Raw genomic sequence first — 24,320 nt, 5'->3', positions numbered from 1 at the left:
ATCAGGAAGGAGAGGCTGTACCGGCTCTTCCAGAGAGCTCATGGTTGAAACGCGCTCAACGTGCCATGACATTGGCTTCCCATGTCACTGAGACCGGCATTTCGACATTGCAAGGGATCGGATCGTCCGTCGCACCGGCGATAAACGGTGTTCGGTCGCGATTGCAAGCATTTCGGGAGAAGGAAACTGATCTTGAGGCCGGAGCACAAGATACATCATCTTCCGAGATCTAGTACGTTTTCTTGATTAATGGTTTGCGAGGACGAGGAAAGGAAAAAGGATTGTACTGCATGTAGCAGTTACAATTCGTCTCTCCTTTCCTCAATTTCAGGAGACATCGATGGTCCATTGAAGCTAGATTTACATGCTGTGTGCTCAATAATGACCTTCATCTCATTTCAACGACACTCCGTTCGGTAGTAGACGATGTGAATGGCCCTCGAGCCCATCTTCTCCTGCAATTTCGCAGTGATTGGGGTTTCACAATCCTTCGCTCATTGATCGATGCCTCCTCACACCCTCCTTTTTCGGGTGGCAAAGATCACTCACTCATTCTGATTTGATCAGACTCAACATGCTACAAAAAGCCGTTATGGCGAACCCCATCGCCAAGCTGACCTCCTTCCTCTATTCTCAAGCACTAGTTTACAGTACGCTCTGGAGTACTTGAAGCCTCACCTTAAGGCCGTACAATATTTCCATTGACTCCCTTGTCTGACGCAACGATATTCAAAAAGTCAGGGAAGGTCTGCCAGTGGCAATCTACACAATTTACAGCCATGTCGAGCAATAGACAGGAAGCTCATAGCTCAAAAAACAAGGTGACGACTTTAGGGCAGTGTGTCTCACGGCTGAGGAAGCTAAGGAAGCCAGGCTATAGGTCTGAAAGAAGCAAAATCACTTGGGCAACAGATCTCCCTGTGAACGAACCCACGAGTGGCGAGATTCCTGGTCAGTCGGAAGATACTGGTCATACAGAATCACCCATGATCTTTAATTATGACGGTTTCGATTCCTATACCCAGCATTGGATGATACGCGACGAGATTGGGCCTGAGATCTACCAACACCTGGTCCACAGAACATTATTCTCCGCTGATAACCTCCGTCGCGCTGGACCGATAATGGCTGCCTTTCTTCAACGAAGGGACAAGCTCATCGAGCTGACTACGGAAGAGTGCACAGCTGATAGCTATCTCGCCGGAAGGTTACTCAAACAGCTCCCGAAGGATATACACGCGATTGAAAGTTTGGCGGAGCCATCCATCCTTGGGTTTGAATCAACTGAAAATTACGAGAAAGCGAAGACTCTCATCTCTGTTCTGGCACGTCCTATGCCGTGAGTCTGAGACCTCCTTGCCTTCCTGATCTAAGAACCGCTATGCCGTGATTGAAAACTCAGGCTGACCAGAGTGTTTGTGTGTCCAAAGGGCGAAAACAGCAGACTGGCTCAGCGAGAAAAAGCAAATCAAGGATTCCTTGGGTACTGACGAGGTCACAGATTGTTCGTCGTTATACAGGAAACGAAGCGCAAGACCTGATCAAACCGGGGACGATGTAGAATGGACGGTGGTTTCCAGACCCCCATCTAGGGCGTCTGTAGATAACACAGTCGACTGATCGGATATTTGAATGGATGCATGCATGCCTCTGATGCCCAAGTCTCTCGGCCTCTGTCTTACTGTCCCAATGAACGTCCTCCTTCTCACCGATGACGCATCCATTCGAATCGACTGAGCTATGTATGCGCCCCGCTTGCGCCTACTGTAAAAAGTGGCACTTTGAAGATCATCCTTTGTTGACAGCCCTCCTTTGACCGCCACTCTTGAACTGGTGGCAAAGAGCGTTCAATGGGGAATACAGTCTCCCGCTTCGCTTTCCTGGCGACCCCCCCATATCTCGCCCTTCTGCCCCAACACGCCTGAATACATCCTACTCACTGAGGACAACAAGGTGACTCAGGACGCTCTGCAAACAATCACACGGATCCATTATGAGTATTCCTGGATCGTTTCCGGAGAGCCCGCTCATGCCTGCTCTAAGCTCATTGAAGGAGCCGGAATCTCTGACTCTGGACGAGAACGGCAAAGAGAGTAACTTAGTCTGTCGTATTAGCCCCAACCATACTCAGAAGACCATATTCACTGCTCGTGAAGATGGCGAAGCAATTCTGGAACAGGCTTACGCCTCCATTTTGCAAGATACATCCATCCGTCGCCTGCCGGGACGATCCACTGCACCCATGTGGTCCATGAAAGACTCTTTGATACAATATAGGGATCGAATGACACGACAGAAGGAGACTGAACAGTCAGTACAGGAACTCAGTGGGATGATTCAGCAGCTGTTGGAAACCTATACGAGCCTTGTCGGTGGATCCGACGGAATGGGCGTGACTCCATCAGGTGCCAGAGGGCTCAAGGTTATTGCCCTCCTCCGCGAACGAAACGAGTGAGTCAGGGCTTGTATTCGCATGTGAATACATACAGTGATTGCGCTTTTGGCTAACCCTCAACGCTACTTACATCAGGCACGAGAAAGCCAACGAGGAACTCTGCAGTATTCTTGATAATTGGGACGAATTAGTGGACAAGCCCCCAAGCCTCGACTACGTGTACTGTTCCCATGGTTCGATAAGGAAAGACTGGCAATCATCATATATACCTCGATGGGCCAATACGCTCGGTGAAACTATCGCGACTGGAGCTAAGGCCGCCGGTACACTCGCTTCGGATGTCCTTGAGACTGTCGGAAAATACGGATACGAGGGAATGCAGAAGGCTTCTGGTGTCGTCAACGAAGTTTGGAAAAGAGGTCCAACAGACTGTGCAAAGTCGACGTGGAACTGGATGGCCTCAACGCTTGGTTCAGCGTATGGCAACATTGCTTCCAGGTTCTCGAGCCATTACGGACACTGGGACAAGGCTCCTTCTACCACTTCACCACATCTCAGAACGCTGGCTAGCGAGGCCTGCTCCGACGATCGAATAGGCGACATCACCAGACGCACTGACCAGTCTGGTAAAGGGAGCAATGGGTTAAGCCTCGCCAGAGCTCAATCTTCGGTCCTTCAGAGTTTGAGGAGCCGTTTGCACGGGTCGCAACCATACTCTGTAGCCAGTGCTCTGTTGTAGAACCGTCATGGCAATTATCACGAGTGCCCTGTTCCCGCCCCACATGATCGCACCATGAACAACAAATAGATGCATCGTCAAGATGGGTCATGTCAATGATGTACAAGCTCAGGATCGAGGTTTGAGAGACGCCGCTGAATTTGACAACGGCGACGTCCATCCACCTGGCGGCCCATGAGCAATCGAATGTAGATGCTCTGCACAGCAGGAGCAAGTGTTTAGAAAAAAACGATCACACACATACGCCCTTCCTACGCCAAGATAGCCATGGACCAATCTTTGAAGTAGGCAGTCTGGTCGTATGGGGAAGCCCAACTGACATCACTTCCGCCCTGGAAGGTGTGTCAGACGACGTTACGACGTTTTCTAATGGCGTCAGTCTACTCACGAAGAAGGTCTGCGCCATGATACCGTAGATCTTCGTGCCCTCCTCCTGAGCGTAGGCCATGTTTGAGATGAGGATCTTGCTCTCTCCATTGACATACAACTCTTGTTCTCCATTGCTCTGACCAAAGTCGTTCATCTTGAACCTCTGAGAAATGGTTGTCCAAGCGCCAGTAGCAAAGGTGAAGGCGCCTCGACCGATGGAATCACCATAATCAGGGTTGCAGATCGACATGGGAGCAATAGAGCAGTAGTTGGGGTTTGCAGATGTAGCGCCTGGAGGGAGATAGTTGTAAATTTCTCCCATTCCATTGGTTCGCCACATGGTTCGAGCGGAGAAACAGGCAGACCTATCGGTTTGTCGACCTCCTGAGCACGTCTTGGAAGCTTCGAGGGAAGTTCCACCGTAGACACCTGGAAGTTTGCCACCCTTGACAAAGTCGAACCCATCGGGAAAGTAGACAGAGTAGGTGAATGAGATCTCCGAGGCACCAGTGACGTCGACTCCGTTGTGCTCAGCCTCAGAGTAGAAGCTGTATCCGCCTCCGCTCTTGAGTCCGACGATACCAGCAGGATACGTCGCGCTCATAGCTTGAGAACCATCTGGAGCGGTCGTGATGGTTGGCAAGGACCCAGCTGTTAGCGGATTGAGAGCGGCGTCGAAGGATAGGGCTCCGCTGATATCTGGGTCTGTGGTCCAGCTGGCGGATCCTGTACCCAAGGGGAAGATGGCATTCGATGAGGCATTATTGTAGGATCCGCCGCCGCCGCCACCGCTGGATGCAGAAGGAGCAGGGGAAGCGGAGACGGGGGCGACAGATGCGGCGACAGAGGCGGCCTCACTGGCAGAAGCGGAAGCGGAGACCGCGGAGTCTGCACTGATGGTAGCGGAAGGAGAGAGACTGGCGATGGCCGAAGACACCGAGTGGAAGACGGAAGGAGAAGTGACTTTGATTGGTTGAGAGCCAGTGCTTCCATTGGCGATAGTCGCGTTCGCAGCTAGATTATCGCTGTTCCCGGGTGTACAAGTTCTCCTCTTTCGAGTGACTCTCCGCTTCGCAGGCGCTTCGTGGAGATCAAAGCTGCTCTCATCATCGGGTGGTGGGAGTCCAAGGTGTCCTTTGGCACGTTGATGTGGCAAAGTGGTGATACCACGAGATTTGTGACCCGCAGCGACGGCCACCCGGCGAGCGAGCGGTTGATGATGAGTCAAGAGATCCGACACACCCCGTGGCGATGGATGCGCAGAAGTGAGGGCCAGCAGCGAGGCGAAAGTGATCAAGGTCGTAGAGTGCATGGTGAAAGGAGGGCAAAAGGAATACCTGTCTAGGATTTTTACTGTGGATTTCGCTGAGGAATGATTGGAGCGAGCAGCAGCGAGTTTTGAGAGATTGGAAACCCTGATATCTAGACCCCGTGTCCTGCGCGGTGTGCTAGATGTGATGAGAGACGAGGTTAGAGAAGATATGTGTGGATCGAAAGGAGTGAAAGATGAACGTTTCCTCGGTCACCAGCAGCTTCAACGCGGACCGTGCGAACAAAAGAGAGAGAGAAATGTCAGGGTCGACCTGGACACTCTTCTGATTCGAGACAGCGGGTTGACGCAGATGTCTTTTGGACAATGAGTGTGTGAGAGAGTGAGAGTTACAGAGAGAAGGGATGTATCCACCAGGGATGCTGCTGAGAGAGAGATAGAGAGATATGAGATGGGGTGAGTGAGTGAAAGAGAGAGAGAGAGGCAGGTGACGGAGAGAGGATAAAAGTCAAGAGGCACAGCAGCAGCAAAGGGGCGGGGGAAAAGAACACGCGACTTTTGAGATTGACAATTACTAATGTTCCCCAAGGGGTTAATGGGACACAAACCTAATCCATTAGGAAATCAATCCTAATGCCATTTTCACTGACGTATGGCCATATCAAGGTGGCTTGTTATCAACAAGAGGTCCACAATGGCGGTCGATCGATGCTATATTTACTGCACCGTATCTCACAATAGCAGCACAAAAGTTAGCACAGGTGCAATGGCTGGAAACAGGTGTGCAGCGATGGACTGATCGACACACTTCTAGAGAGAGAGAGAGATATTCTTTGTACATGGTCACGGATCATTTGAGGATTTCTGCTGAACCAGGGATGACTGGACGCGTGGCGTGAAAGAGGATCGTCACTTCCGCGCGCCGCGCTATATGGGTGCCTTTTTTTCTTTTGGGTGATCCTGGAATGTGATAGATAGGGGCAGCTAAGACGGACACGAGAATCACGATGCACATGACATTTGCAGAAGGGGGAGCATGACGACGACGACAATGATATCTTTACTGTCAACTCTTATGGCTCAAGCTTCAGTCAAGCGAGCTTGTGAATTAAATCGGACCGCTCCGTAGGGCTCTTCAAGGCTCTCGAGGTCCTTCTTATCATCGACAACGTCGTCGTATGGTCCCTGATGAATCGCTCGTCAGCTCCCCCTGGATTGCGAGACATCGTCGTGCGACTCACCCTGTTGACTCGGCCAGGTGTGAATGAGAATCCGTCGCCTCGCTAAGCAAGTGTGCGGCTCAGCATCTGCACACGCTGCGCCGCGCCGCGGAATCACGACGGCCAATACTCACCTGAACGTGCGTCTCAGTCTCGACGTCGATCTGGAGTTGAGTCTTTTGCGTCGGACGGTTTGACATGGCGAAGACTTGGCCCTGGGAGTTTCGTGTATCAGCCGGGAACAGACAGTCCTCATACACATGTGTCTGAACCCACCTGCTTGGTCTCATTGTCTCCGATGAATCGTTGTTGCAGAGTCACACGGACGTTGAGGGCGTACAGCAGTCCAACGGCGTAGAGTTTACATTGGATACCTTCGAGCATGCCTCCGAGGAGAGAGGCGGGCGTGATGACTGGCAGACGGAGGCCCGAGCTTTAGCGACGCTGACACCTAATTGTCTTGACCGGGATTGACTCACCGAACTCGATGATGAACGCTATGGCGAGGAGAGTAGGAGGGACCTGCGCTTCAAGTGTCATCCTGACTAATCGGGTGATGGTCTAGTGGGTGGAGTCAGCAGTGGGCCACAGACACCGATGGAGGTTGAGAAGAGAAACGCCACGCACCCTATCGGTATGGGACCATCCGGTCCTGGATCGGGTGAGACCATACAAGATACAAACGGTAATGATCAAATCGGCCGTCATGATGGAGCATAGCCAGACTGAAGGACGTGTGAGTCGGGAAATTGGTAACGAGGCAGCCGGAGCCACTGACTGAGCACAGGGACAGTGACGTCTGCAGCTTGAAACAGGGATTCAGCACTTCCAAACATGACCAAGTTGGCAAGTGTGGCGCCGAACCTGAGTGGATAACCCCGTCAACACATAATCAAGCTCAGTCAAAGCAGACAGAGAGACTCACGACATGACGATGAGAATACCGACGACGATGGGGATGACGATCTTGCGATTACATAGTCGGTAAGCACGATAAGCGAAGAAACTCTGGACGATTCCAGAGTTGACGGAATCAAGGACCGGGAAGCTGGTGGTCACTGTCAGCCTTCTGTGCCAAAAGATACGATCGACAAACGGGCAGGCGAGACTCACGTGGCGAGGAATCTTAACAAGGCGTCAGCGAAAGAGTCTCAATGTCGATGAGAGAACAACCTACCTGGTCTCGGCGAATGGCGCCCACAAGCCCTTGACAACCGGATCAATGGATGTGCCGCCCCATCCACAAGAATGGAACTCACAAAGTTCTCCACGAAGAGGTACTGTATAAAGTACTGCACGTGCATTGTGAGCACACAGGACCTACTCATATTCATGCTGGACTCACCCATATAAACGCAGTGACCCCTGCATTCAGTGCGGCCGTCGCAATGACGATGAATTTGATCCATCTGGCATCACCCATTTGGTACTTGAAGTATGTCCATACTTGCATTGTCAAGATTCCAGCGAGAAACGTATCTATGACGACTTCTGCGAACATCTGGAATGAGGAGATGCAGGTGTCAGTCAAATGGGTGCGGTCCGCGAGCCTGGTGAGGTCCAGGCTTGTATGACTCACACATCCTAGAGAGAATCGCTATGTAGGAGATGAAGCGTCAGCAAGAACGTCAAAGAGTCGTACGGCGCAGGGGGGTTGCAGCTCACAGCCTCTGGTGCAAAGTTGGCTGCTATCTCTGCCTCGGTACTAGGGACGGCCATGATGAGATGGACCACACAGGTAGGGAGGGGGAAGGTGACGAGGAGTCTATGTGTGTATGATCCCCAGAGTCGAGTGTGGCGGGCCAGGGGCGTGTTTAGTCGATGAGGGGGTATGCGAGGATTGAGATAAGAGAGGGACAGAGATAGTCAGTGTGAGGGATGGATGGATGGGTGGATGGATGAATGCATCAGGGCCCATCAACTATATCTCTCTTCCTCATCTTATATGCATGGACTCTGTCTCGCTGACCCCTCACGAGCCAATCGCGATGGCGGTCGACAAGTCGACGAGGAGCTGACATCTTTTTTTCCGCTTTCTCGCTTGACCCCTTGAAACTGGGACTGGGGACTTCTCACTAAATTATCTGACATACTTCAAGGCCCACTCGATGGTCCTTTCATCGATCGGGTCAGTGAAAGGTCATTGCGCTTCCTCTGGGCCTCGGTGCTTCAGTACCAGAATGGCGCGGTGAGACGGTGGATGATCAGCTCACATCAGTGAAAATATGTACATAAATCCGGCCCGCTCTTCCAGGTGCCACGCCACACAATCTCTCGTGTGAGGAGACTCGTCCGTGACACAGTCAAGTCCTCGAATGCTCGTTCGATCGAGAGAGTGTGCATCTTTTCCCTGAGAGGCCCGCGAGAAGGGTTGTGACCACACAGAGCATGCATCGAGAAAGGGAACCAAGCGCTGACGAACCAGCGACCGACGAGGTGGTGACATGTTCCCTCGCGTTTTGAACTAATAAGTCCGGCTCCATTCAATTGTGTCAGTCTAAGAAGTCGTCCGCTGGCACCGTTGAGGATGTGCCCTATGATCCATGTCTCAGCTCGAATACGAGTCAAGGTTGACACGATCCAGATTTCTTGATAAAGTACAGTCTAGATCCAACAAATTACAGTACAGTACGCAGTGCCACATTCGGCTTTCACCCCTCCCTGATCACAAAATGTTGAACGAGGTGCTGATGGGAGGCGCAATCAGTCGAGATGTGAGCAAGCGATGCAAGAATACGTGTCTATGCGTCTATCCCGATGCCACCTTTGGATGAGAATTAGATGGTCCCATTAATCCGAAAAAGGCATCCCATGCCTTTCGACCCAAATGTCTGGGAGTCCCTGACCCTCGCCTAGAGTCATTCCTGTAATTATAGGTCCTTGCCCCCTGGAAACACGCTTATCGCCCACCCTCCTTTCCATCTTGAGTCCCCTTGACGACCACTACTTCTTGCTCCACCTCTCCTTCGTCCTCGTTCACACTCGTACTCTCCGTCAATTGAGCTTCCCATAGCCGTCGATACACTCCGCCCTGGATGTGCATCAACTGATCGTGAGAACCTTGTTCAGCCACATGACCGTCTTGAAGGACGATGATGAGGTCTAAGAAACGAATGGTGTGTCAGTTCGAGTCATTGCCAACCCTTGCTGAATATGCAAACTCACCGGCATCGGAGATGGTTCTCAACCGGTGGGCTATAAATACAGACGTCTTGCCTCCTCCCAATAGCACTTCATTGATATTCCTCATCAATTCCGTTTCGGTATACACGTCCAGCGCACTGGTCGCTTCGTCAAAAAACAAGATGGGAGGATCTTTGAGCAGCAATCTAGCCATGGCGAGTCGTTGTTTCTCCCCGCCTGAAATCATCAGACCTCGTTCGCCGACTTGAGTCTGATACTTGTCTGGAAGCTTTGCAATCGTCTCATCTACTTGTGCTCGTCTGGCAGCTTCGTACACTTGCTCATCCGTCGCGTCCAGATTGCCATATCGGATATTGTGGAGTATGTCGGCGTGGAAAAGAGGCGTGTCTTGAGGTACTACACCGATGGCTTTGCGTAACGAATCGAGCGTGACGTCTTTAATATCCTGTCCGTCGACCAGTATCCGTCCAGATTGATAGTCGTAAAATCGGAATAAGAGTCGGAATACCGTACTTTTGCCACAGCCAGAGGGACCGACTATAGCGACTTTCCGTCCTGCTGGGATGGTAAAAGAGACATCTTTGAAAATGGGTCGAGAGGGATGGTAGCCAAACGAAACATTTTCAAACTTGATCTCGCCTCCTTTGAGTGAGAGAGGTTTGGTCGTGGGTTTGTCCTGACCAATCAACATTACCTCAAGAGGACGGCATTCACCTTGATCGTCGCTGACACAGATTGCAAGTTGAACATGACCTCCATATCGATCAAACTCTGCCTCAATTCTCGATACACTGTGCCCAAAAAGTTGAGAGGTAAGGACAGTTGGAATACCAGCTGATTGACCATGACGAGGTCACCAACGGTCATTGTGCCTAAAGAGCAATAATAAGTCTCATCCTCACCTCGGCTCACTCACCCTTGACCACGCCTTGAGCTGCAAGCAACATCATCATTGTCAGAGCACTCGAGAAAATGAAATTTTGACCCGAATTGAGCATCGCTAAACTCGTGGCGATCTTGACGGAAGCCTTTTCGTATGTCTTTAATGTCGCGTCGTACTGCTTGACCTCGTATGCTTCATTATTGAAGGCCTGAAGGAATCGGTCAATCCAGTCAGATGTTACAAGCTCACCTTGACCGCCTCGTAATTGATCAAAGAGTCGACAGAGACAGTGGCACCCTTGTTATCCGCTGCGTTGGCTTGCTTTCGGAACTTTGTACTGAATAACAGTCTATGAGACTTGCGACGAAAGCACGGCATTTCACTCACCGCCACGCAGTCGTCTGCACGGTGAACCATGTATATAATGCCATGGTACCAGCAGTGACCGCGGCAAAGTCCCAACCGAACTTCCAAGACTACAATGATATGTCAGCTGAGCCAGCAGGTATAGAAGGCGGTAGCTCACCAGGATGGCACAGACCATCGTGATTTCCAATGCAGTAGGAATGACATGAAAGACAACGGACGAGAGAATGAAGGAGATTCCCCTGTAAACTTCAGCTTGAGCCAATCTGAAGACGCCGGACGGACTCACTTTGTGCCTCTGTCAATGGCTCGGGTCAGACCTCCCGTCTGACGCTCAAGATGAAACTTCATGTCCATGCTCAACAAATGTTCGAATGTCTCTCGAGCGACTTTTCGAATGGCGCCTTGGGAGATGGAAGCGAAGAGCGCATTCCGAAGCTCTCCGAAGAGAGTGGTGAAGACCCTAGCGACTCCATCTGTAATCATGCGAGTCAGCAGATCATCCCTCCTCAGAGCAACAGACGGGGTCCATAACGAGGCTGCTTGACTTACATCCGGCGATGGACGCTCCTGCAAGAACCCATACAGTAGTCTCAGAAGTGATAGGGACGTTGAGACTATCCACGATCTGTTTAAAGAAGAATGGGACTTGAACATTGAGGACTTTCCCACCGATCAAAAGACCGAGAGCACCAAGTACACGAATCTTTGTGCCTGGCGAGTTCTTTGGCCATATGTTCTCAGCGAGTTTGAGGATAATCTTCCAATCGGCTTCCGCTTGAGATTTCTCAGATTTGGTAGCGCTTACGGCGTCGGGATTGAGAGTCGGAGTTGGAGTCGGAGTTGGAGAACTTCCCGGCGGAGGTGGAGCGGAGGACAAAGATGATGACGATGGGGAAGAGGGAGGTGAGGAAGAGGACGAGGCGAAGGAGGAAGGAGAAGGGGAAGCAGATGTCAGAGACGATGTGGTGAGTCTGGTAGAAGCGGGGGAGGATGGAGGAGATGGTTCGGGAATGGGTAGACGTTCATCCTGCGTTCTTGGACGATTTGGCGCAGCTATAGTGGACTCTGAACCGTCCGCATCGTGAGCCGAGGATCCAGCGCCTGCATTACCGCTTGTATTCGTGGTCCGTGCCTTGTGCGAGGCGCCTATACCTGGATCACTGTCTTGCCGACATCGTGCGCTACTAGTCCCGAAGCGCTTCCAGCTGATTGAGGCCACGGGCTCGTTCAGAGCAGCTCCGTCTGACCGTGTGGCTCGTATAACATCCTCGGTGACGGACTCTGAACAATGCCTGCGCCTGCTTATGGCTGCAGCTCCCCATCTTGATGGTCCTGCTGCTGCTGCTGCTGCCGCCGCCGTTGTAGCTTCCACCGAGATCCGAGGATGAACACAAGGGCTAGGTGAACCAGGAAGTACAGCTCGACTGAGCGCAAAGCGCATCCGGATCGAATGAGTCATAGATCAGGATGGCTGGAGACAGGCGCTTCTACACCGAGCTTGACGGTTCCTCCCCCAAGTCTCCCTATGTACAGATCGAAATGCCAAAAAAGATCTTGAGTTCCATGATTGTCTGACGCCATGGATTGAGTGTTCGCCACGTGCCATTGCCGGTCATCGGGATTTCATGCATCCGGGGAAATATCGCCACGTCACTCAAACGTTATCAAAACCCTTGCCCCCCGGCAACGTGGTCCTGCCGGGGACGACCACTTTTGGCACTCGAGATCCTGAAGAAGAGGGATCAGCAGCGCCAACCCGAATCCACAGGGCCAGAGAGTGACAGTCTCAGCCGGAGAGTACACAGGACGGGGTCTGAGAGGTAACCGTCTAGCTTTTGTTCAATCCGAACGTCAGGTGAAGTCACTTCATCTCGCCGCTCTTCGAACACACGGGTCGCATTTGACCGGAACGTCCATTGGACTGTTCCCGCCTGTAAATCCGATCGACTCCCCGGACTCCCCGGACTCCCGGATAGAGCAGGTATGAAGCGTGGATGGAACAATCAGACGTCTGGGTCCTCTTCCGCTGAGCCTTCGGATCAATCCTGGATTCAAATGCCTTCTCATCCTTATGCTTCGGCCTATTCTTCCATGACCAATCCATTCAACGATGGTACGAATTACGATAGTCTGATAGATCATCAAGAGAAGAAAGCGAGGATATCACTGGGAATGGATGGTGGAAGTGAAGGTAGCGAAATGGATGACGAGGATTTGGAGGATGAAGATGATGAAGGGGATAGCAGACCAGGAGATGCCGCTTCGGGATCTAGAGGCAAAGGTTCAAAAGGTCAGAAAGGAGATAAGCCAAAGGTCAAGTTGACCAGGGGATCAAGGTGGGCTTTTTGAATTACTATGTGCAGGGGGGCCTTATCGCTGATCGTGTGTCCTACAGGGCTTGTATTGCGTGAGTTCGACCTCGACCTCTGCTTGAAAACGGCTGTGTTTTGCTGATTCGTTCGATTCTGCAGATGTCGCAAAATCAAGATGCGTTGTATTCCTGATGAGAACGGCGGACCGTGCAAAGTGGGCTCTTCACCGCTCATATACCGAGGTCTAGCTGACAGACATGCTCCTCCCCCTTCCAGCGGTGTCGATCTGGAGGTCACGAATGTGTCTTCGAAGAGTCCAATCGAGGCAAACGGAGCACTAGGAAAAACGAAGCCTTGACACTGCGAGCGAGCAAGATGGAGGCTGCACTGAAAGGTATAGGCAAGGTGTGTGTATGCCGTTATGATCCCAAAATCTCCCGTGTCATTCTAAGCTCCATTTCTTTCTCCAGGCCCTCGCTGAACTGGACCGACACGCTCTACATACCTTCACTTCCTCGCTTCACAACGTCGTCACACAACCGGAGATCATGACGGTCATAACAAATCACGCAGCCCCTTCAGTCGCTCCGATCTTAGCAGGAACTTCAGCTCAATCTTCGAATAGAATGGATCAGCCTCTCCGAGGAGAAGATTCCTCTCACGCGCACTTGACCCAACCTCCATTATCTCCACGACTTCATTCTTTGCCCGACAACGTGCTTTCGCCACTGGGCTTACTGGCCGAAGCGAGTTTACAGAATACTTCAGGAAGAGCAGGAGCCGGCAAAGGAGTCATTAGACCAGGTCATCGACCGAGTCCTCTATCTCTAGGAGAAACTCGAGCGATGGAGGCTGCGAATGGTCGGAGTATGTCCCCCGCGAGTTGGCAAAGGGCTACGAGCGATATCAGAGGAGAGGAAGAGGTGGAGAAAACGGGTCGTGGGGTGGCTTCACATAACTACTTCAAGCCGGGTCAGTCACTGCGCCTGGTGAAAGGCGGGGGACAAGACTGACTCTTAGCACACGCAGGTGCGAGTAATTTCACTTCGATAGGACTCAAGGACGATCGCGTGAGCTATGAAACTCTCATCAATTGCGTAGGCTCACGACATCAGGTACCCGAGCTACTTACAATTGTGACTCGCGAGGATATCAATGAGCTTTTCGAAATCTTCTTCCTCCGAAGTGAGTCAAGCTAGATTCTCTCCCGGGGAGAGAGCACTGACTCGACAAAGTGGCCCCGCATGTGCCAATGTTCAACAAGGAGTTTCACACACCTGATCTGGTTCTACAGAGATCTCAATTTCTCTGCACGGTGTGAGCAGGGCCTTTGCTCCCCGCTTTCGACGTGCTGAAGACTACCTCAGTATTTGCGCGATATCCGCGCGATACTACAACAAGCGACAAGATCTGCACCCAAAGCTCTCAAGTTACGCCAAGCGTCTCGCATTTGAAGTCCCATCGAGGGGATACAAGAGTGTTGAAGTGGTTCAAGCGTATCTTCTGCTATCGCTTTGGACTCTGGGTCCGGAAAAGACGTTTGAGCAGGACCGAACGTGGATGATGCTGGGTAGGTTGAGAGACCTGTGCCGGGAATCGGAGCGCTTAATGCGATTTCCAGGTATGGCCATACGTATGGCGACGGATCTGAATCTCCATCGGAAGAGTATAACCTCTGGTCTAGATACGGAAGAGGGTCGAGCGAGAGATCTGGAAGTGAGTCTAGATGCGTGCAGAGGTTCGACCGACCGAATGACTGATTTTTAACGTTCAGGTGATCAACCGCGAACGGTGTTGGCTGCACTGTTTCGTGCTCGATCGATCCATCTCTGCACAAATGGGTAAACCTTACACCCTCCGAGAGGATTTTATCATCCGTAATGCCTGTGAAACATCATGGTATCAACAGCGATTCTGTTTACCCTCCGATAAGGCTTTATCGGCCTATGTCGTCCTTCAACAAATCATGAGTAGAGCCATCGATTCAATCTATTCGTCAACTACGACTATCTCTGGTTTGAGGCAGGACTGTGATTGTGAGTTGGCCGGCCTGTTTCCTATTGGCCGGCTGGTAGCTGACACTTTGGAAAAGATATGATGATCGTCCGGTCGGCGCATGAAGAGCTTAGAAGATGGATCACCGAGGTGTGTCTCAAGTCGTCTGCTTGCTTGGACAGCGCTCATGCAGTACACAGTGCAACAGACCTGATCCGTGCGTTTGGAATCCCCGTCACATATTCTGCGCACCATGACCAAACTGATTATCGCTATAGAGCGCTCGGCCAAGATTACGGTCCGCGAGCTCAGTTCTACTATGCTTACGACTCGCTCGTTCTGTACTCCTTCGGTCTGGAGAACGCCGTGGAGGTGGGCGAACTTTGCATGTTGTTGCAGGCCTCTGTGTCGTCCTGACGTCATGCTTAGCGCGCCAAGATGGACATCTCGTTCTTCCTGACGAATGTGTATGAAGCTGCGGTAGTGAGTCAGAGACCACTAATCATCGCGCCCATTCGCCTTACATGCCCTCCAGCGAGTCTGCAACGTTGTCAAGGAGGAGTTCCTGCCTCGAGGCTTCTTGCCTTACTTACCCGACACCAATTTTGTCATGTGCAGTTATGCGGTGAGATGGTATTATGGAAGGGTAGCGAGTGGCGTCACTGACGCAGGGACCAGCTCCTGTCTCTCTTGAAACTGCTCAAGCCCGAGTTGCGACCATTCCACGACTCGGAAGAAGCCATTTTCACTCTCGTCTCGTGAGTCGAGGTCCCCGTCGAGTTTGGAATAGCCCTGACACCCCACAGGGAGATGGCCGACATCCTGGAAGGTTGTGCCGTAGACCCATCTCACCAGCCAGCCATTTACGCCGCGTTCATCCGTGAGATTGTCCGCAAGACGAAAGAAGCTAGGGTGGCGTCGCCAAGCGTTGGGCCGACCGGTTTTGCGAGCGCTGAAAACGGGACTGAAGTCAGCGAGACGAATCTGACTACCCCCGTGGTCAATGGGATCTATGACCCGCAATTGTTGGGTGAAGCAGGTTCGGCAAGTTGGGTCTCCGGGGAGATGATGAATGGTTCGGAAGGTCCTCAGTTTGCTTTCATCCCACAAGGCGGCGATATGATGTGGGCGGCCTGTGCTCTCTCTTTCAAGGACAGAACTGACGTTTTTGCTCCAGGATCTTGCCCTCCAACGCTGGTCCTTCTCAATCTATCCAGAATTCCCCCAACACCAATATGGGTTTCACCCCTTTCCCGGGAAACTCTGGTACGACCCCGCAAGCTGGTTCTTCCTCCGGATGGGCAGAATACCTTCCTACATTCTTGTCGTCTGAAGGATTTGACGGATGGGACGGATCAATGCTCTTACCTGGCTTTGGGCGTGATCAAATCACTCTGAGTGGAGGTTTGTTGCACAGTCAATACGGAAGTGGAATCATGTGAGCTCTGTCCGATTGTCGAGGCGAGTGAACGAAGAGCTAATGATCGCTATAAGGACACCTGCGCATGAGACGCCTGCGCAAAGTCGAATTGGGAGCAGAGCGGGGACGCCGACTCCAGGACCTCCCACTCGACCCATGTGATGTGAGGCCGAGCTCGGACATGGAGAAGAAGGGAGGAAGGCGTGACGATCGAAATGATGTCAAATGTCCATCTTGTGCATTATACTTAAGATGTATACAATGGTTGCAGTCGCCTAGAGAACGCAATGATGGATTAAGATTTCGTTCTACGAGGGACCGAAGAATCAGTCTGCCTCATGCCGGTTCAATGCGCGTCTTGCTGGCTTGCCTCCCCTGGATATGGTCCGGTTGCAAATGCAACTTCAGCAGGCAGTCTAAAGGTAAGGCAGTACATGTCTTTCTTCGGAGCGACCCGACGGACGGGGTGGAGTTTGAAGTCCGCCATAGAAGGCTCGACGGTATAAGCGAGAACGGCTGACGCTCTCTGCAAAGCATGCAAAGTAATTATCGATTTGACAATTGGGTGTCATAATCTAACTTACCTCGCAGATATCTCGCTCGGCTGGAGCGGGGTCCAGCTCTCTGGTAAAGCAGTAGACGTGGACTAGCGGCAGTCCGACGGATTTGACTAACTCCTCGAATCCAGGTTCGAGAGCAAGAGGGGCGTACAGACCCCAGAAGGCGTCGAGGAATGTGAGCGCAGAATCGGGTAGATTCATGATGAAATGTTGTGGGACTTGTGGGGTGGCCAGGGTTTTGAGGACGGGAGGTGGGGTAGGCGATGGTGGATGAGTGGCGCCGGGTGGTTGTCCGGGAGCTGAGCGATTCCGCTTGGACTTGTCTTTATTCTTCGGCGCTGGATTGTACGGTTCGAACGGATGATTCCAAAAAGTCATGACAGATTGTTTGATGAATTCTCTCCCATCTGATTCGGTCACCCGCAGCGTTGCCTGGACCTGCAACAGTCAGATATCAGCTTCGCAAAATCCACAAGAGCAACTTATACCCCCACCTTGTTGTTCTCTTGATTCTTTCTCATCCACTTGACACTCTCCGGGTTCAAATCGTTCCCGAGAACATAACATCCCTTCTTGGCGAGTGGGACCGCAAACGGCCCGACACCAGCCATGACGTCTGCGACTGTCTCTCCTCTCTGAATCGACTGGATCATACGCTCGTGTTCATGCTGGAGTCGAGAGTTCCAATAGACTTTGGAAAAGTCAAACGTGAATGAACACCCAGATTCCGACTGCGTTCATCAAGCTTCAGTCAGTGAGGTATACAGTGGACGAAAGCGGGACGTTGACTCACGACTGTGGTCAGCATGTCTGGTTCCCCAGCCAATACTTCCATATCGAAGAATCTGTATGCCGCGTTGATCTGATCCAACTTGTTGACGACGGTGCGGAGTGCAGCGTTTTTCTAAGCGAAGTCAGCGAGCGTTCGCCTGCAGGGTACCCATTTGGGGGAACTCACATGGAGCATTACCTGAGCAATGAGGTATTTGTAAGGGAGCCATTCTTCTTTGAGGTTGACGTGGCCTGAATCCATAGATCAGAGGGCACACGTAAGAGAGGGCCTGAACGAACTCACCTATATGTCCCGTGAGCGTGAAACTGCTAGGTGCAAATTCGTCATTACTGTCCTTGGGCAGGATCGAGTTAAGAATTTCGGCTACAAGTAGTGAACTTTCAACGTTGTTCAAACAGGAGAGCATGGTAGCTCACACGTTGACCAATCGTCAAAACCTAGAACCAGCTCCTCGGTACTAGTTCCGTTGGCTTCGCTTTTGATCAACTCGCGAACGTCTTCCGGTAATTCGTCTAGTCGAGTAGTCAGCTTTTCGCTCTATACGCGCCCTCCCGACATCGATCTGACCTTCAGAAGAGACCTTCATCCTGACGAGCTTGCAATTTCTATCGCTAGGATCGGGAATAATAGCCTTGGCTCGTCCAATATCGAGCGTGTGCCTGGTTTTTCAATCCAAAAATCAGCAGCTCGTCCTCCGGTTGCTCGACCCCAGGTGCTCGACTAACTGCCTGAACAAGCGGTTACTGATCATCCGATTGACATTTGGGCCCTCGAGCCGTACTGTAAGAATTTTCACCCTGACATCGAACAAACTCTTATCAAGCTCTTTGCGCCCCTCGAGATTAGATATACTGATATGAGCCGGGAGGGAGAAACGGCTTGGCAGAGTCGAAGGACCAGCTTCGGCGTTGGAATGACCGGCGGCCGTGGACATGGCTCGGACAATGGCAAGGCGGTTTGCCCAACGAGACTGATAGAGCTTGAAGCTTGATCGACTATGTGCCACTCTCCAGAGCATGCGTTTTCCCTCTCGATGGAGCAAACCCTCCTTCGTCCAGGGCGTTTGAAGCAAAGATATGAATGAATGAACGAATGCTTCAGTTTCGGAATTTTGGTTGATTGAGATTATTTTTAGATTCGATCACTCCGGCTAATGATGATTTCAGACAACGACAACTCAATGAGAATCCCTAAAGTGTCAACGTCGACGCGAGGGCACACCTCATCTTGACTTTGGTGACAATCGACTTCATCCATCGTCCAGCTAGTCTGCGCAGAACATGATGACAATCTCAAGACCTAGCTCGAGACGAGCTTTGTCGAGCAAGTCTCGCTCAATGACCAGCTTGCTAGACCTACCGGGCGATGTCCAAAGTCATATAGCATCGTGAGCATCGCGGACATCCGTCATCCGTCGATTCACAGAGCATTCGCATGTACTGACTGGTATCACCTGCAAGCTTCCTGGACCTCCCAGACCAGCTCTCATTCTTGAGCTCTCATCCTGACTTTCTCTCGCTCGCAAGGACACATCTCTCCCCACTCTCATCGTCTATCCGCAGGATCTTAGATGACGGTCCACCCTATCCAAATATCCTAGCCAAGATTCCAACTCTTAACCTATTTCTACCGCTTGAAAATGGGCACCTGTTCGTCGACGTGCTCGTCAGGGCCAGACCAAGGTGGATACTGGAGCGTTTCGAGCTCGGTCGATGGCCTGAACGAGTGTGGCGAGAGGCTTTTGAGAGGAGGTTTTTGCCTTCTTGGAGGCGGTTCAAGGGAGAGAATGATACGTGGAGAGCGATCTTCCTAAGGCAAGTGTCGGCGAGCGAACCTCAAAGACTGACCCGTCCGTTGGTAGAACACTGGGGCGATTGGAGCATCGTAATCTTGGATGCACACATGAAGAATCATGGACGGTGAGTGAAGCTGGACAATCGCGCATGTCCGAAATCGATCGAATCGCTCATCTTTCTCCTCAGCGTTTCATAACGTTGAATAGGAATGGTTCTGGAAGCATCAATAGGATGTACTCAAGGCTGTTTGATCCATATGACATCTATGATGAGCTCAAGTCCGTCGCAGAGTCTCATCCTTCTCTATTGATTGATCTGACCTCCCTTTTTTCCCCATAGACACCAAAACAACTTTGCCTCTCAACCTACCCAAGTCCGAGTTGTCGTTCATCTTCAAGATGTCAGGATTCTCGCCATCGGCGTCTTACTGAGCTCCCCATCACTCTTCGTCAATCCTAATGCTCATCTCCTCCTGCATCCACCGCTTCTTCGGCAAATTCCGATGGACCTTTCCGATATCGACGACGTGGACGTACAAATGACGGTATATGACGCCGTCAGATCATCCTCTCCTCCGCAAATACGCACGAGGACTCGAGAAGCGGACTCCTCTGATTCTGAGCAACCAGTGCTCCCTATCCCTGTCAAGTCCGGCCGGGCTCGATCGCCAGTGGAAGCTTCAGGGTCCAGCCCGAGAATTCGAAATACACTTGCGGCTCTCATTCCCGGTAGGGGCAGACGATCTTCCAATGGTGCCAATGGACAGAGCTCAGGTGCCATCAATCGTCAGGTGGCCGCCCAAACAAGCACTGGTCGAAGTCTAGACAATTCCGGCGGGCCGCTCAACCGAATTCGAAGCCGTGAGACCGGAGATCAAGGTAGACGCAGGGGCTGGTCTTTGAGTCTTCCAAGAAGTCGCAATATGACAGTCGATGAGCAAGTACCAAGTGCTCAATCATCCTCGTCTTCAGAGATGATTGTCGAACAGCATATTACAGCCCTTTCAGCGAGTTTCGGTCACGTTATGACTGCCGTACCAGAGGTTCAGTCAAATCCTCCAGCGGATGCACCATCCCGCCCACGGGAAATTTCCAGTCCCCCTCGTCCACAAGCAAGATCATCCGACGCACCGTATCCGATTTTGACACATCCTCAACCTAATGGCTCGCATCGATTCTACCCAAATCACACGCCTCCCCATTTCCTCCTTGCGGACGGGATGGAGTTCATGGATAGTTCCGCACCCCCTGCTTCCGATACGCGCGCCCGCCATTCAGAGTGCGAAGATGACGGGATCGGCATGTTGTGGTCTGCAGGTGAAGCTCACTGGGGAGATGATGGATCCAAAATGGCAGAAATTGATTCCAGGACAGGATTGAGAAGCCGATGGGTGGGGCCGATGATGTGCGTGCTGGTCTCTCACGAGACCTCAATAGCGAATGAATAATGCTGATCTCATATCTTCAGTCTTGTGGCCCAACTTCACCCGTGTGATCGCTCTGCTGCACATCCATCTGGTGCCAGTCCTTATGGACCACTCGAAGGTCAGAATGTCGATTTGGGTCCAAAGGGAATGTACACAAGTATCGGGTTCGAAGATCTCGAAGTAGTCGCTCCATGGGTAGAGCTCAAAGCGGGAGGGGGAAACAGCTCAGAAGCGAGGCGTGATTTCCTCTCTTAGAGGTCGTCCTTTACAAGTTGACCTCCACGTAGAAGCGACTACAGCGCTCAAGCACACAACGAAATCCATCTCATATTATCTAGAAGGGGTATCTGTAGGATTGTATGTATATGTATGGCCACAAGGTATTTTGTACTCATAATCCGAATGCTCGCTACATGCCCCGCACACACAAGCGTTTGACGTCCTCCTCTCTGGTCTCCCTGCTCCGCCTCCTTGGACATTTCTTCCTCTCTTGCTGTTTGAATGGCTTTTCGCCCGGTCCATAGCCTGATTCCTGACCTTCAGAATTCTCCGGCTCAGAATTTGGACGGTATGAATCGACAGATGCCTGATCGGCAGGTCTTTGTTCTCCGCCGAATACCCGTCCTCCGCCCCTGCCACCTGGCCAGAAGCGGCGCATCAGTCTTGCATCGTCAATGCCGGCGACGCCTGGGTTCTCAGAACGAGCGCCTCGTAATAGTGCCACGATCCAAGTGGCGATTGACTCGGAAGGGTCGATTTGCTCAGTCTGAACAGCTATCGTGTCCGAAGTGGTCTTTGGGAATTCAGGAGTCAAGGACGATTGTGGGTCGATTTCATTTCCCTCCGAACTTGTAGAAGGCCTCAGACTCAATGAGGAAGTCGAGTGGACGACGTCCTCTGCTGGCTGTGCTGTTGGGTATGAAGGATCTGATTCGATCGGCTTTGTTGGATACTCCTTCGGTGGCGCCATGAGCAAGCCAAGAAGGTCCAAGCCACCATTGTTGTCGTTGCTTCCTCCACTACCACCTCCCCCAGGTACACTACCGGTAGGGTTGAATTGTCCGATAGTTGTTGAGCCGTCGGTAAATACAAAGGTGTCCGTGATCGTGGTTGTGGAAAGCTGTGCGGATGAAGATGTGGTGCTTTGCTGACTCCAGGTCGACGTGCTGGTCTGCACCGTGTGCTGAGATGTGCTTGGTGTCGGCGGCGGTGGAGGCGGTGGTGGGGGCGGTGGAGCAGCGGAACTCGTAGGTGGTGCTGAGAACGATTGCCTGGACGATGGAGGTGGTGCTGCACTGGATGATGCCGGAGCTTGTCGACTCCAAGAAGTGGTACTGGACTCGACCGGCTTTGAGATCCATACGCCGCTGGCAGAGGTAGAGGTGGCCGAAGTGGTGTCTTCACAATCACAATCTTCTGACTCGGTCCTTGACGTGGTGGAGGAAGCGACAGCGTGTCGTTGAGAGTCAGAAAGATGATGGTTGAAAAAGTTGCCCCACACAAAGGTTGAGAAGCTGAGATGGGGACCACTATTGCGATCTCTGGATTCGCTTGAGGAGATCGATGAAGTAGATGGTGGGATGCTGACATTTGGATCGTTTGTCGATGACGAGGGAGCAAAACTCATGCTGCTATGGTGACTGGTACTGTTGCTTGGCTGAGCATGAGCACTTGTACCGATGCTGTGGCGCTGGGTACTGATGCTGGGCTGAACGCTTGTACTGATGCTGGTGATGCTGCCCCTGCTCTGGGCTCTGCTTTTACTGATGCTGACGTCTGCATCGGAGGTGGAGGTGGAGATCACTCTCGAGGTCTGATCCACAGCTGAGGTCTCGGCCGATGTGAATGTACTGGCTGACATCGATTTGGACCCTTGTCCTTGACCAGAGGTTGACTCGGAACCTTGTATCAGAGTGATCGCAGATGTCTTGATGACCGTTTTGGTTAGAATGAGTGTAGAAGGTGCCTGTGAAGAGGTCGGAATAGGTTCATCCGACGAAGTGGACGAGGGCACTTCGATAACTCCAATGTTGCTCCTTCGTGCTGAAGACGAAGAAGCTGGTGGTGGACGTGGGGGTGGGGGTGCAGCGGAGGAAGTCGAAGGCCTAGGCGGAGGATCAGACTTAGTGGACGTGACTGGAGGTGGAGGAGGATCGGACGAAGTAGACGTTTCGATCTCGCTGATCCCTCCTCCAGCTGTCAGAGTGATAGGTGTCTCGAGATCGCCGGAACTTGGCGAAGGGAGCGTCAAGCCGGAAGGGAGGTAGTCGCTGTTGCTGACGCTGAGCGTATGGAAAAGTCAGCGAAGGGACTGGTCAAGCTGGATTCCTAAAGCCAGTCTCACTCACCAGGTCAAAGGCTGGAACGACTTGTCGTCCGCTAAGAACCCTCCTGCAGTATTATCCCATACCTGATTTGAAGCTCTCCATTCCAAATCCCTTCCAAGACAGTACATAGCCTGCATCTGCGTCAGACTCAGTACACAGCCTGGGGTCGAGGTAGATCCTTTGCTCTCTAATTGACCATAGAATACCATGCTGCTAGCACTCCCGTCTCCTCCAGTAGTCAATGGCCAATTGACGGATTTCGCACCGTCCGCAGCGCAAATGGATATCATGTCGGTCAAGACGTAGGGTGTTCCGAGAGTCGCAACTTGGCCTATGATGACGCATCCTGAGGTGGACTTGATGGTGATCGTACCGGACGATTGAGCCCATGTAAGGGGGATGATAGAGAAGAGAGAGAAGAGGAAAGTGAGTCCGAGACGATATTCAGAGTACATTGTGACGCGATGGATGAGTGTGAGGTGCCTGTGGGCGTATATGGGACAGAGTCAGGTGGCGGGCTGGAAGTGTGCAGCAGGAATGAGGGAAAAGGCTAGCTGGCGAGGAATGGGAGTCTAGAAAGAGTGCGGTAGAGGAGATGCCAAGCTGTGATGAGTAGATCAAATTAGAGTAGATGGCAGACCTGAAAGGTGGACAATTGTCCAGACCATCCGCATGAGTGATCACAGGGAACTCATTCAGTCAACGAGTTCTCACGCTCCAACGACTGACCTTCCTTCTCATCCTTCCTTTCTTTATACTTTCACGTCCCGATATTTCCACGAAAGAGCGTTCTCGGATCCATCTGGCGGGTACAGTCCGCGTGAAAGGGGGCAGCATTACCCCAGCCCGGAAGGCATGAATCAGTATCTTTTCAGGGGCAGATCGACTATTTAAAGGTAGTCAGATCAATACGACGTAGCATCAGACTAGGCGATAGGCCTCTCCAACGTTCTGCTTTCAGAAGGCGGCAAGCTTGCAGTTTGTTCGAGAGATCGCATCTCCATTGGTCTGATGCTAGAATACTTATCGTATTCCTTTGTCAGAGATAATGTAAGTGACTTAGTACATTGCAGCGGGGCTACTCGATACGCTTCGGCATGAGAGTAAAGGGAAGTCCCAATGCCTCTGACCGATGTGGTGGCCAAGATGACGAGGTTATGCGCAAGGCTTCTGGTGTCGCAGGAGATACATCTCAGGCGGCCGCACTAGAGCGATGCCACGTGTTGTTGATTCCGTTGAGCGGAGCTCAGCGAGGACCGGGATGGTCCGGTGGTCTATCAATTACTCTCATCATCCAAGTAT

At 51.9% G+C, this 24,320-nt stretch overlaps 8 protein-coding genes across 8 annotated transcripts; 3 read left to right on the top strand and 5 right to left on the bottom strand.

The window, feature by feature from the left end:
- The first annotated feature begins 1,889 nt into the window (after positions 1 to 1,889).
- Positions 1,890 to 3,261, top strand: BD324DRAFT_622816 (hypothetical protein). The gene is made up of 2 exons (XM_022015518.1): positions 1,890 to 2,451; positions 2,531 to 3,261. The coding sequence occupies exons 1-2, from the start codon at positions 1,994 to 1,996 to the stop codon at positions 3,132 to 3,134; spliced, it is 1,062 nt and encodes a 353-aa protein (XP_021871654.1). The 5' UTR covers positions 1,890 to 1,993; the 3' UTR covers positions 3,135 to 3,261.
- Positions 3,262 to 3,385: 124 nt separating this feature from the next.
- Positions 3,386 to 4,443, bottom strand: BD324DRAFT_563650 (hypothetical protein; the record flags this gene model as incomplete). The annotated part of the gene is made up of 2 exons (XM_022013025.1): positions 3,386 to 3,466; positions 3,523 to 4,443. Coding segments are annotated over 2 exons (1,002 nt in total), but the record flags the coding sequence as incomplete, so codon positions are not given.
- Positions 4,444 to 6,073: 1,630 nt separating this feature from the next.
- Positions 6,074 to 7,712, bottom strand: BD324DRAFT_578511 (hypothetical protein; the record flags this gene model as incomplete). Its single annotated transcript, XM_022013328.1, has 11 exons — positions 6,074 to 6,208; positions 6,270 to 6,406; positions 6,473 to 6,554; positions 6,621 to 6,718; positions 6,772 to 6,857; positions 6,919 to 7,059; positions 7,171 to 7,199; positions 7,253 to 7,285; positions 7,339 to 7,494; positions 7,573 to 7,590; positions 7,659 to 7,712. The coding sequence occupies 11 exons, from the start codon at positions 7,710 to 7,712 to the stop codon at positions 6,074 to 6,076; spliced, it is 969 nt and encodes a 322-aa protein (XP_021871652.1).
- Positions 7,713 to 8,444: 732 nt separating this feature from the next.
- Positions 8,445 to 11,954, bottom strand: BD324DRAFT_622810 (hypothetical protein). Its single transcript, XM_022015517.1, has 9 exons — positions 10,939 to 11,954; positions 10,676 to 10,862; positions 10,547 to 10,628; positions 10,408 to 10,496; positions 10,270 to 10,357; positions 10,054 to 10,228; positions 9,852 to 10,009; positions 9,159 to 9,813; positions 8,445 to 9,095 (listed from the first exon to the last, which is right to left on the bottom strand). Exons 1-9 carry the CDS (start codon positions 11,846 to 11,848, stop codon positions 8,893 to 8,895), a joined length of 2,547 nt encoding a protein of 848 aa, XP_021871651.1. The 5' UTR covers positions 11,849 to 11,954; the 3' UTR covers positions 8,445 to 8,892.
- Positions 11,955 to 12,096: 142 nt separating this feature from the next.
- BD324DRAFT_622807 (fungal-specific transcription factor domain-domain-containing protein) lies at positions 12,097 to 16,343 on the top strand. The gene is made up of 20 exons (XM_022015516.1): positions 12,097 to 12,725; positions 12,785 to 12,796; positions 12,861 to 12,915; positions 12,978 to 13,106; positions 13,172 to 13,673; positions 13,731 to 13,771; positions 13,817 to 13,886; positions 13,937 to 14,018; positions 14,069 to 14,271; positions 14,323 to 14,417; positions 14,476 to 14,737; positions 14,794 to 14,846; positions 14,897 to 14,913; positions 14,975 to 15,068; positions 15,126 to 15,179; positions 15,232 to 15,321; positions 15,375 to 15,454; positions 15,503 to 15,820; positions 15,874 to 16,134; positions 16,191 to 16,343. The coding sequence occupies exons 1-20, from the start codon at positions 12,373 to 12,375 to the stop codon at positions 16,276 to 16,278; spliced, it is 2,859 nt and encodes a 952-aa protein (XP_021871650.1). The 5' UTR covers positions 12,097 to 12,372; the 3' UTR covers positions 16,279 to 16,343.
- BD324DRAFT_622803 (Met-10+ like-protein-domain-containing protein) lies at positions 16,344 to 18,560 on the bottom strand. The gene is made up of 9 exons (XM_022015515.1): positions 18,195 to 18,560; positions 18,037 to 18,128; positions 17,886 to 17,981; positions 17,752 to 17,832; positions 17,635 to 17,699; positions 17,470 to 17,580; positions 17,171 to 17,407; positions 16,701 to 17,114; positions 16,344 to 16,642 (listed from the first exon to the last, which is right to left on the bottom strand). Exons 1-9 carry the CDS (start codon positions 18,485 to 18,487, stop codon positions 16,463 to 16,465), a joined length of 1,569 nt encoding a protein of 522 aa, XP_021871649.1. The 5' UTR covers positions 18,488 to 18,560; the 3' UTR covers positions 16,344 to 16,462.
- Positions 18,561 to 18,635: 75 nt separating this feature from the next.
- On the top strand, positions 18,636 to 21,045 carry BD324DRAFT_622801 (hypothetical protein). Its single transcript, XM_022015514.1, has 6 exons — positions 18,636 to 18,856; positions 18,930 to 19,283; positions 19,331 to 19,388; positions 19,452 to 19,543; positions 19,605 to 20,669; positions 20,733 to 21,045. Exons 1-6 carry the CDS (start codon positions 18,750 to 18,752, stop codon positions 20,944 to 20,946), a joined length of 1,890 nt encoding a protein of 629 aa, XP_021871648.1. The 5' UTR covers positions 18,636 to 18,749; the 3' UTR covers positions 20,947 to 21,045.
- BD324DRAFT_622799 (hypothetical protein) lies at positions 21,046 to 23,035 on the bottom strand. Its single transcript, XM_022015513.1, has one exon. It carries the CDS (start codon positions 22,550 to 22,552, stop codon positions 21,101 to 21,103), a length of 1,452 nt encoding a protein of 483 aa, XP_021871647.1. The 5' UTR covers positions 22,553 to 23,035; the 3' UTR covers positions 21,046 to 21,100.
- Positions 23,036 to 24,320: the final 1,285 nt, after the last annotated feature.

This window comes from Kockovaella imperatae (genome assembly GCF_002102565.1).
Source record: "Kockovaella imperatae strain NRRL Y-17943 chromosome Unknown BD324scaffold_5, whole genome shotgun sequence".
Classification (NCBI taxonomy): Eukaryota; Fungi; Basidiomycota; class Tremellomycetes; order Tremellales; family Cuniculitremaceae; genus Kockovaella; species Kockovaella imperatae.
Note: the sequence above shows the minus strand (reverse complement) of the source record. Positions and strands in the feature narration are given on the sequence as shown.

Bases quoted from the DNA above. Each gene is read 5' to 3' on its own strand.
- BD324DRAFT_622807 (XM_022015516.1), top strand. From the start codon at position 12,373: ATGAAGCGTGGATGGAACAATCAGACGTCTGGGTCCTCTTCCGCTGAG. The intron at 15,069-15,125 runs GTGGGCGAACTT...CGTCATGCTTAG, and splicing joins GTCTGGAGAACGCCGTGGAG to CGCGCCAAGATGGACATCTC. The intron at 15,821-15,873 runs GTGGGCGGCCTG...TTTTTGCTCCAG, and splicing joins CCACAAGGCGGCGATATGAT to GATCTTGCCCTCCAACGCTG.
- BD324DRAFT_622801 (XM_022015514.1), top strand. From the start codon at position 18,750: ATGATGACAATCTCAAGACCTAGCTCGAGACGAGCTTTGTCGAGCAAG. The intron at 19,389-19,451 runs GTGAGTGAAGCT...CTTTCTCCTCAG, and splicing joins CACATGAAGAATCATGGACG to CGTTTCATAACGTTGAATAG. The intron at 20,670-20,732 runs GTGCGTGCTGGT...TCATATCTTCAG, and splicing joins CGATGGGTGGGGCCGATGAT to TCTTGTGGCCCAACTTCACC.
- BD324DRAFT_622810 (XM_022015517.1), bottom strand. From the start codon at position 11,848: ATGACTCATTCGATCCGGATGCGCTTTGCGCTCAGTCGAGCTGTACTT. The intron at 10,863-10,938 runs GTAAGTCAAGCA...GCATGATTACAG, and splicing joins AGGAGCGTCCATCGCCGGAT to ATGGAGTCGCTAGGGTCTTC. The intron at 10,358-10,407 runs GTGAGTGAAATG...ACTGTTATTCAG, and splicing joins GTGCAGACGACTGCGTGGCG to TACAAAGTTCCGAAAGCAAG.
- BD324DRAFT_622816 (XM_022015518.1), top strand. From the start codon at position 1,994: ATGAGTATTCCTGGATCGTTTCCGGAGAGCCCGCTCATGCCTGCTCTA. The intron at 2,452-2,530 runs GTGAGTCAGGGC...TACTTACATCAG, and splicing joins CTCCTCCGCGAACGAAACGA to GCACGAGAAAGCCAACGAGG.
- BD324DRAFT_622803 (XM_022015515.1), bottom strand. From the start codon at position 18,487: ATGCTCTGGAGAGTGGCACATAGTCGATCAAGCTTCAAGCTCTATCAG. The intron at 18,129-18,194 runs GTTAGTCGAGCA...TTGAAAAACCAG, and splicing joins AGTAACCGCTTGTTCAGGCA to GCACACGCTCGATATTGGAC. The intron at 17,115-17,170 runs GTGGGGGTATAA...TGACTGTTGCAG, and splicing joins AGAATCAAGAGAACAACAAG to GTCCAGGCAACGCTGCGGGT.
- BD324DRAFT_622799 (XM_022015513.1), bottom strand. From the start codon at position 22,552: ATGTCAGCCAGTACATTCACATCGGCCGAGACCTCAGCTGTGGATCAG.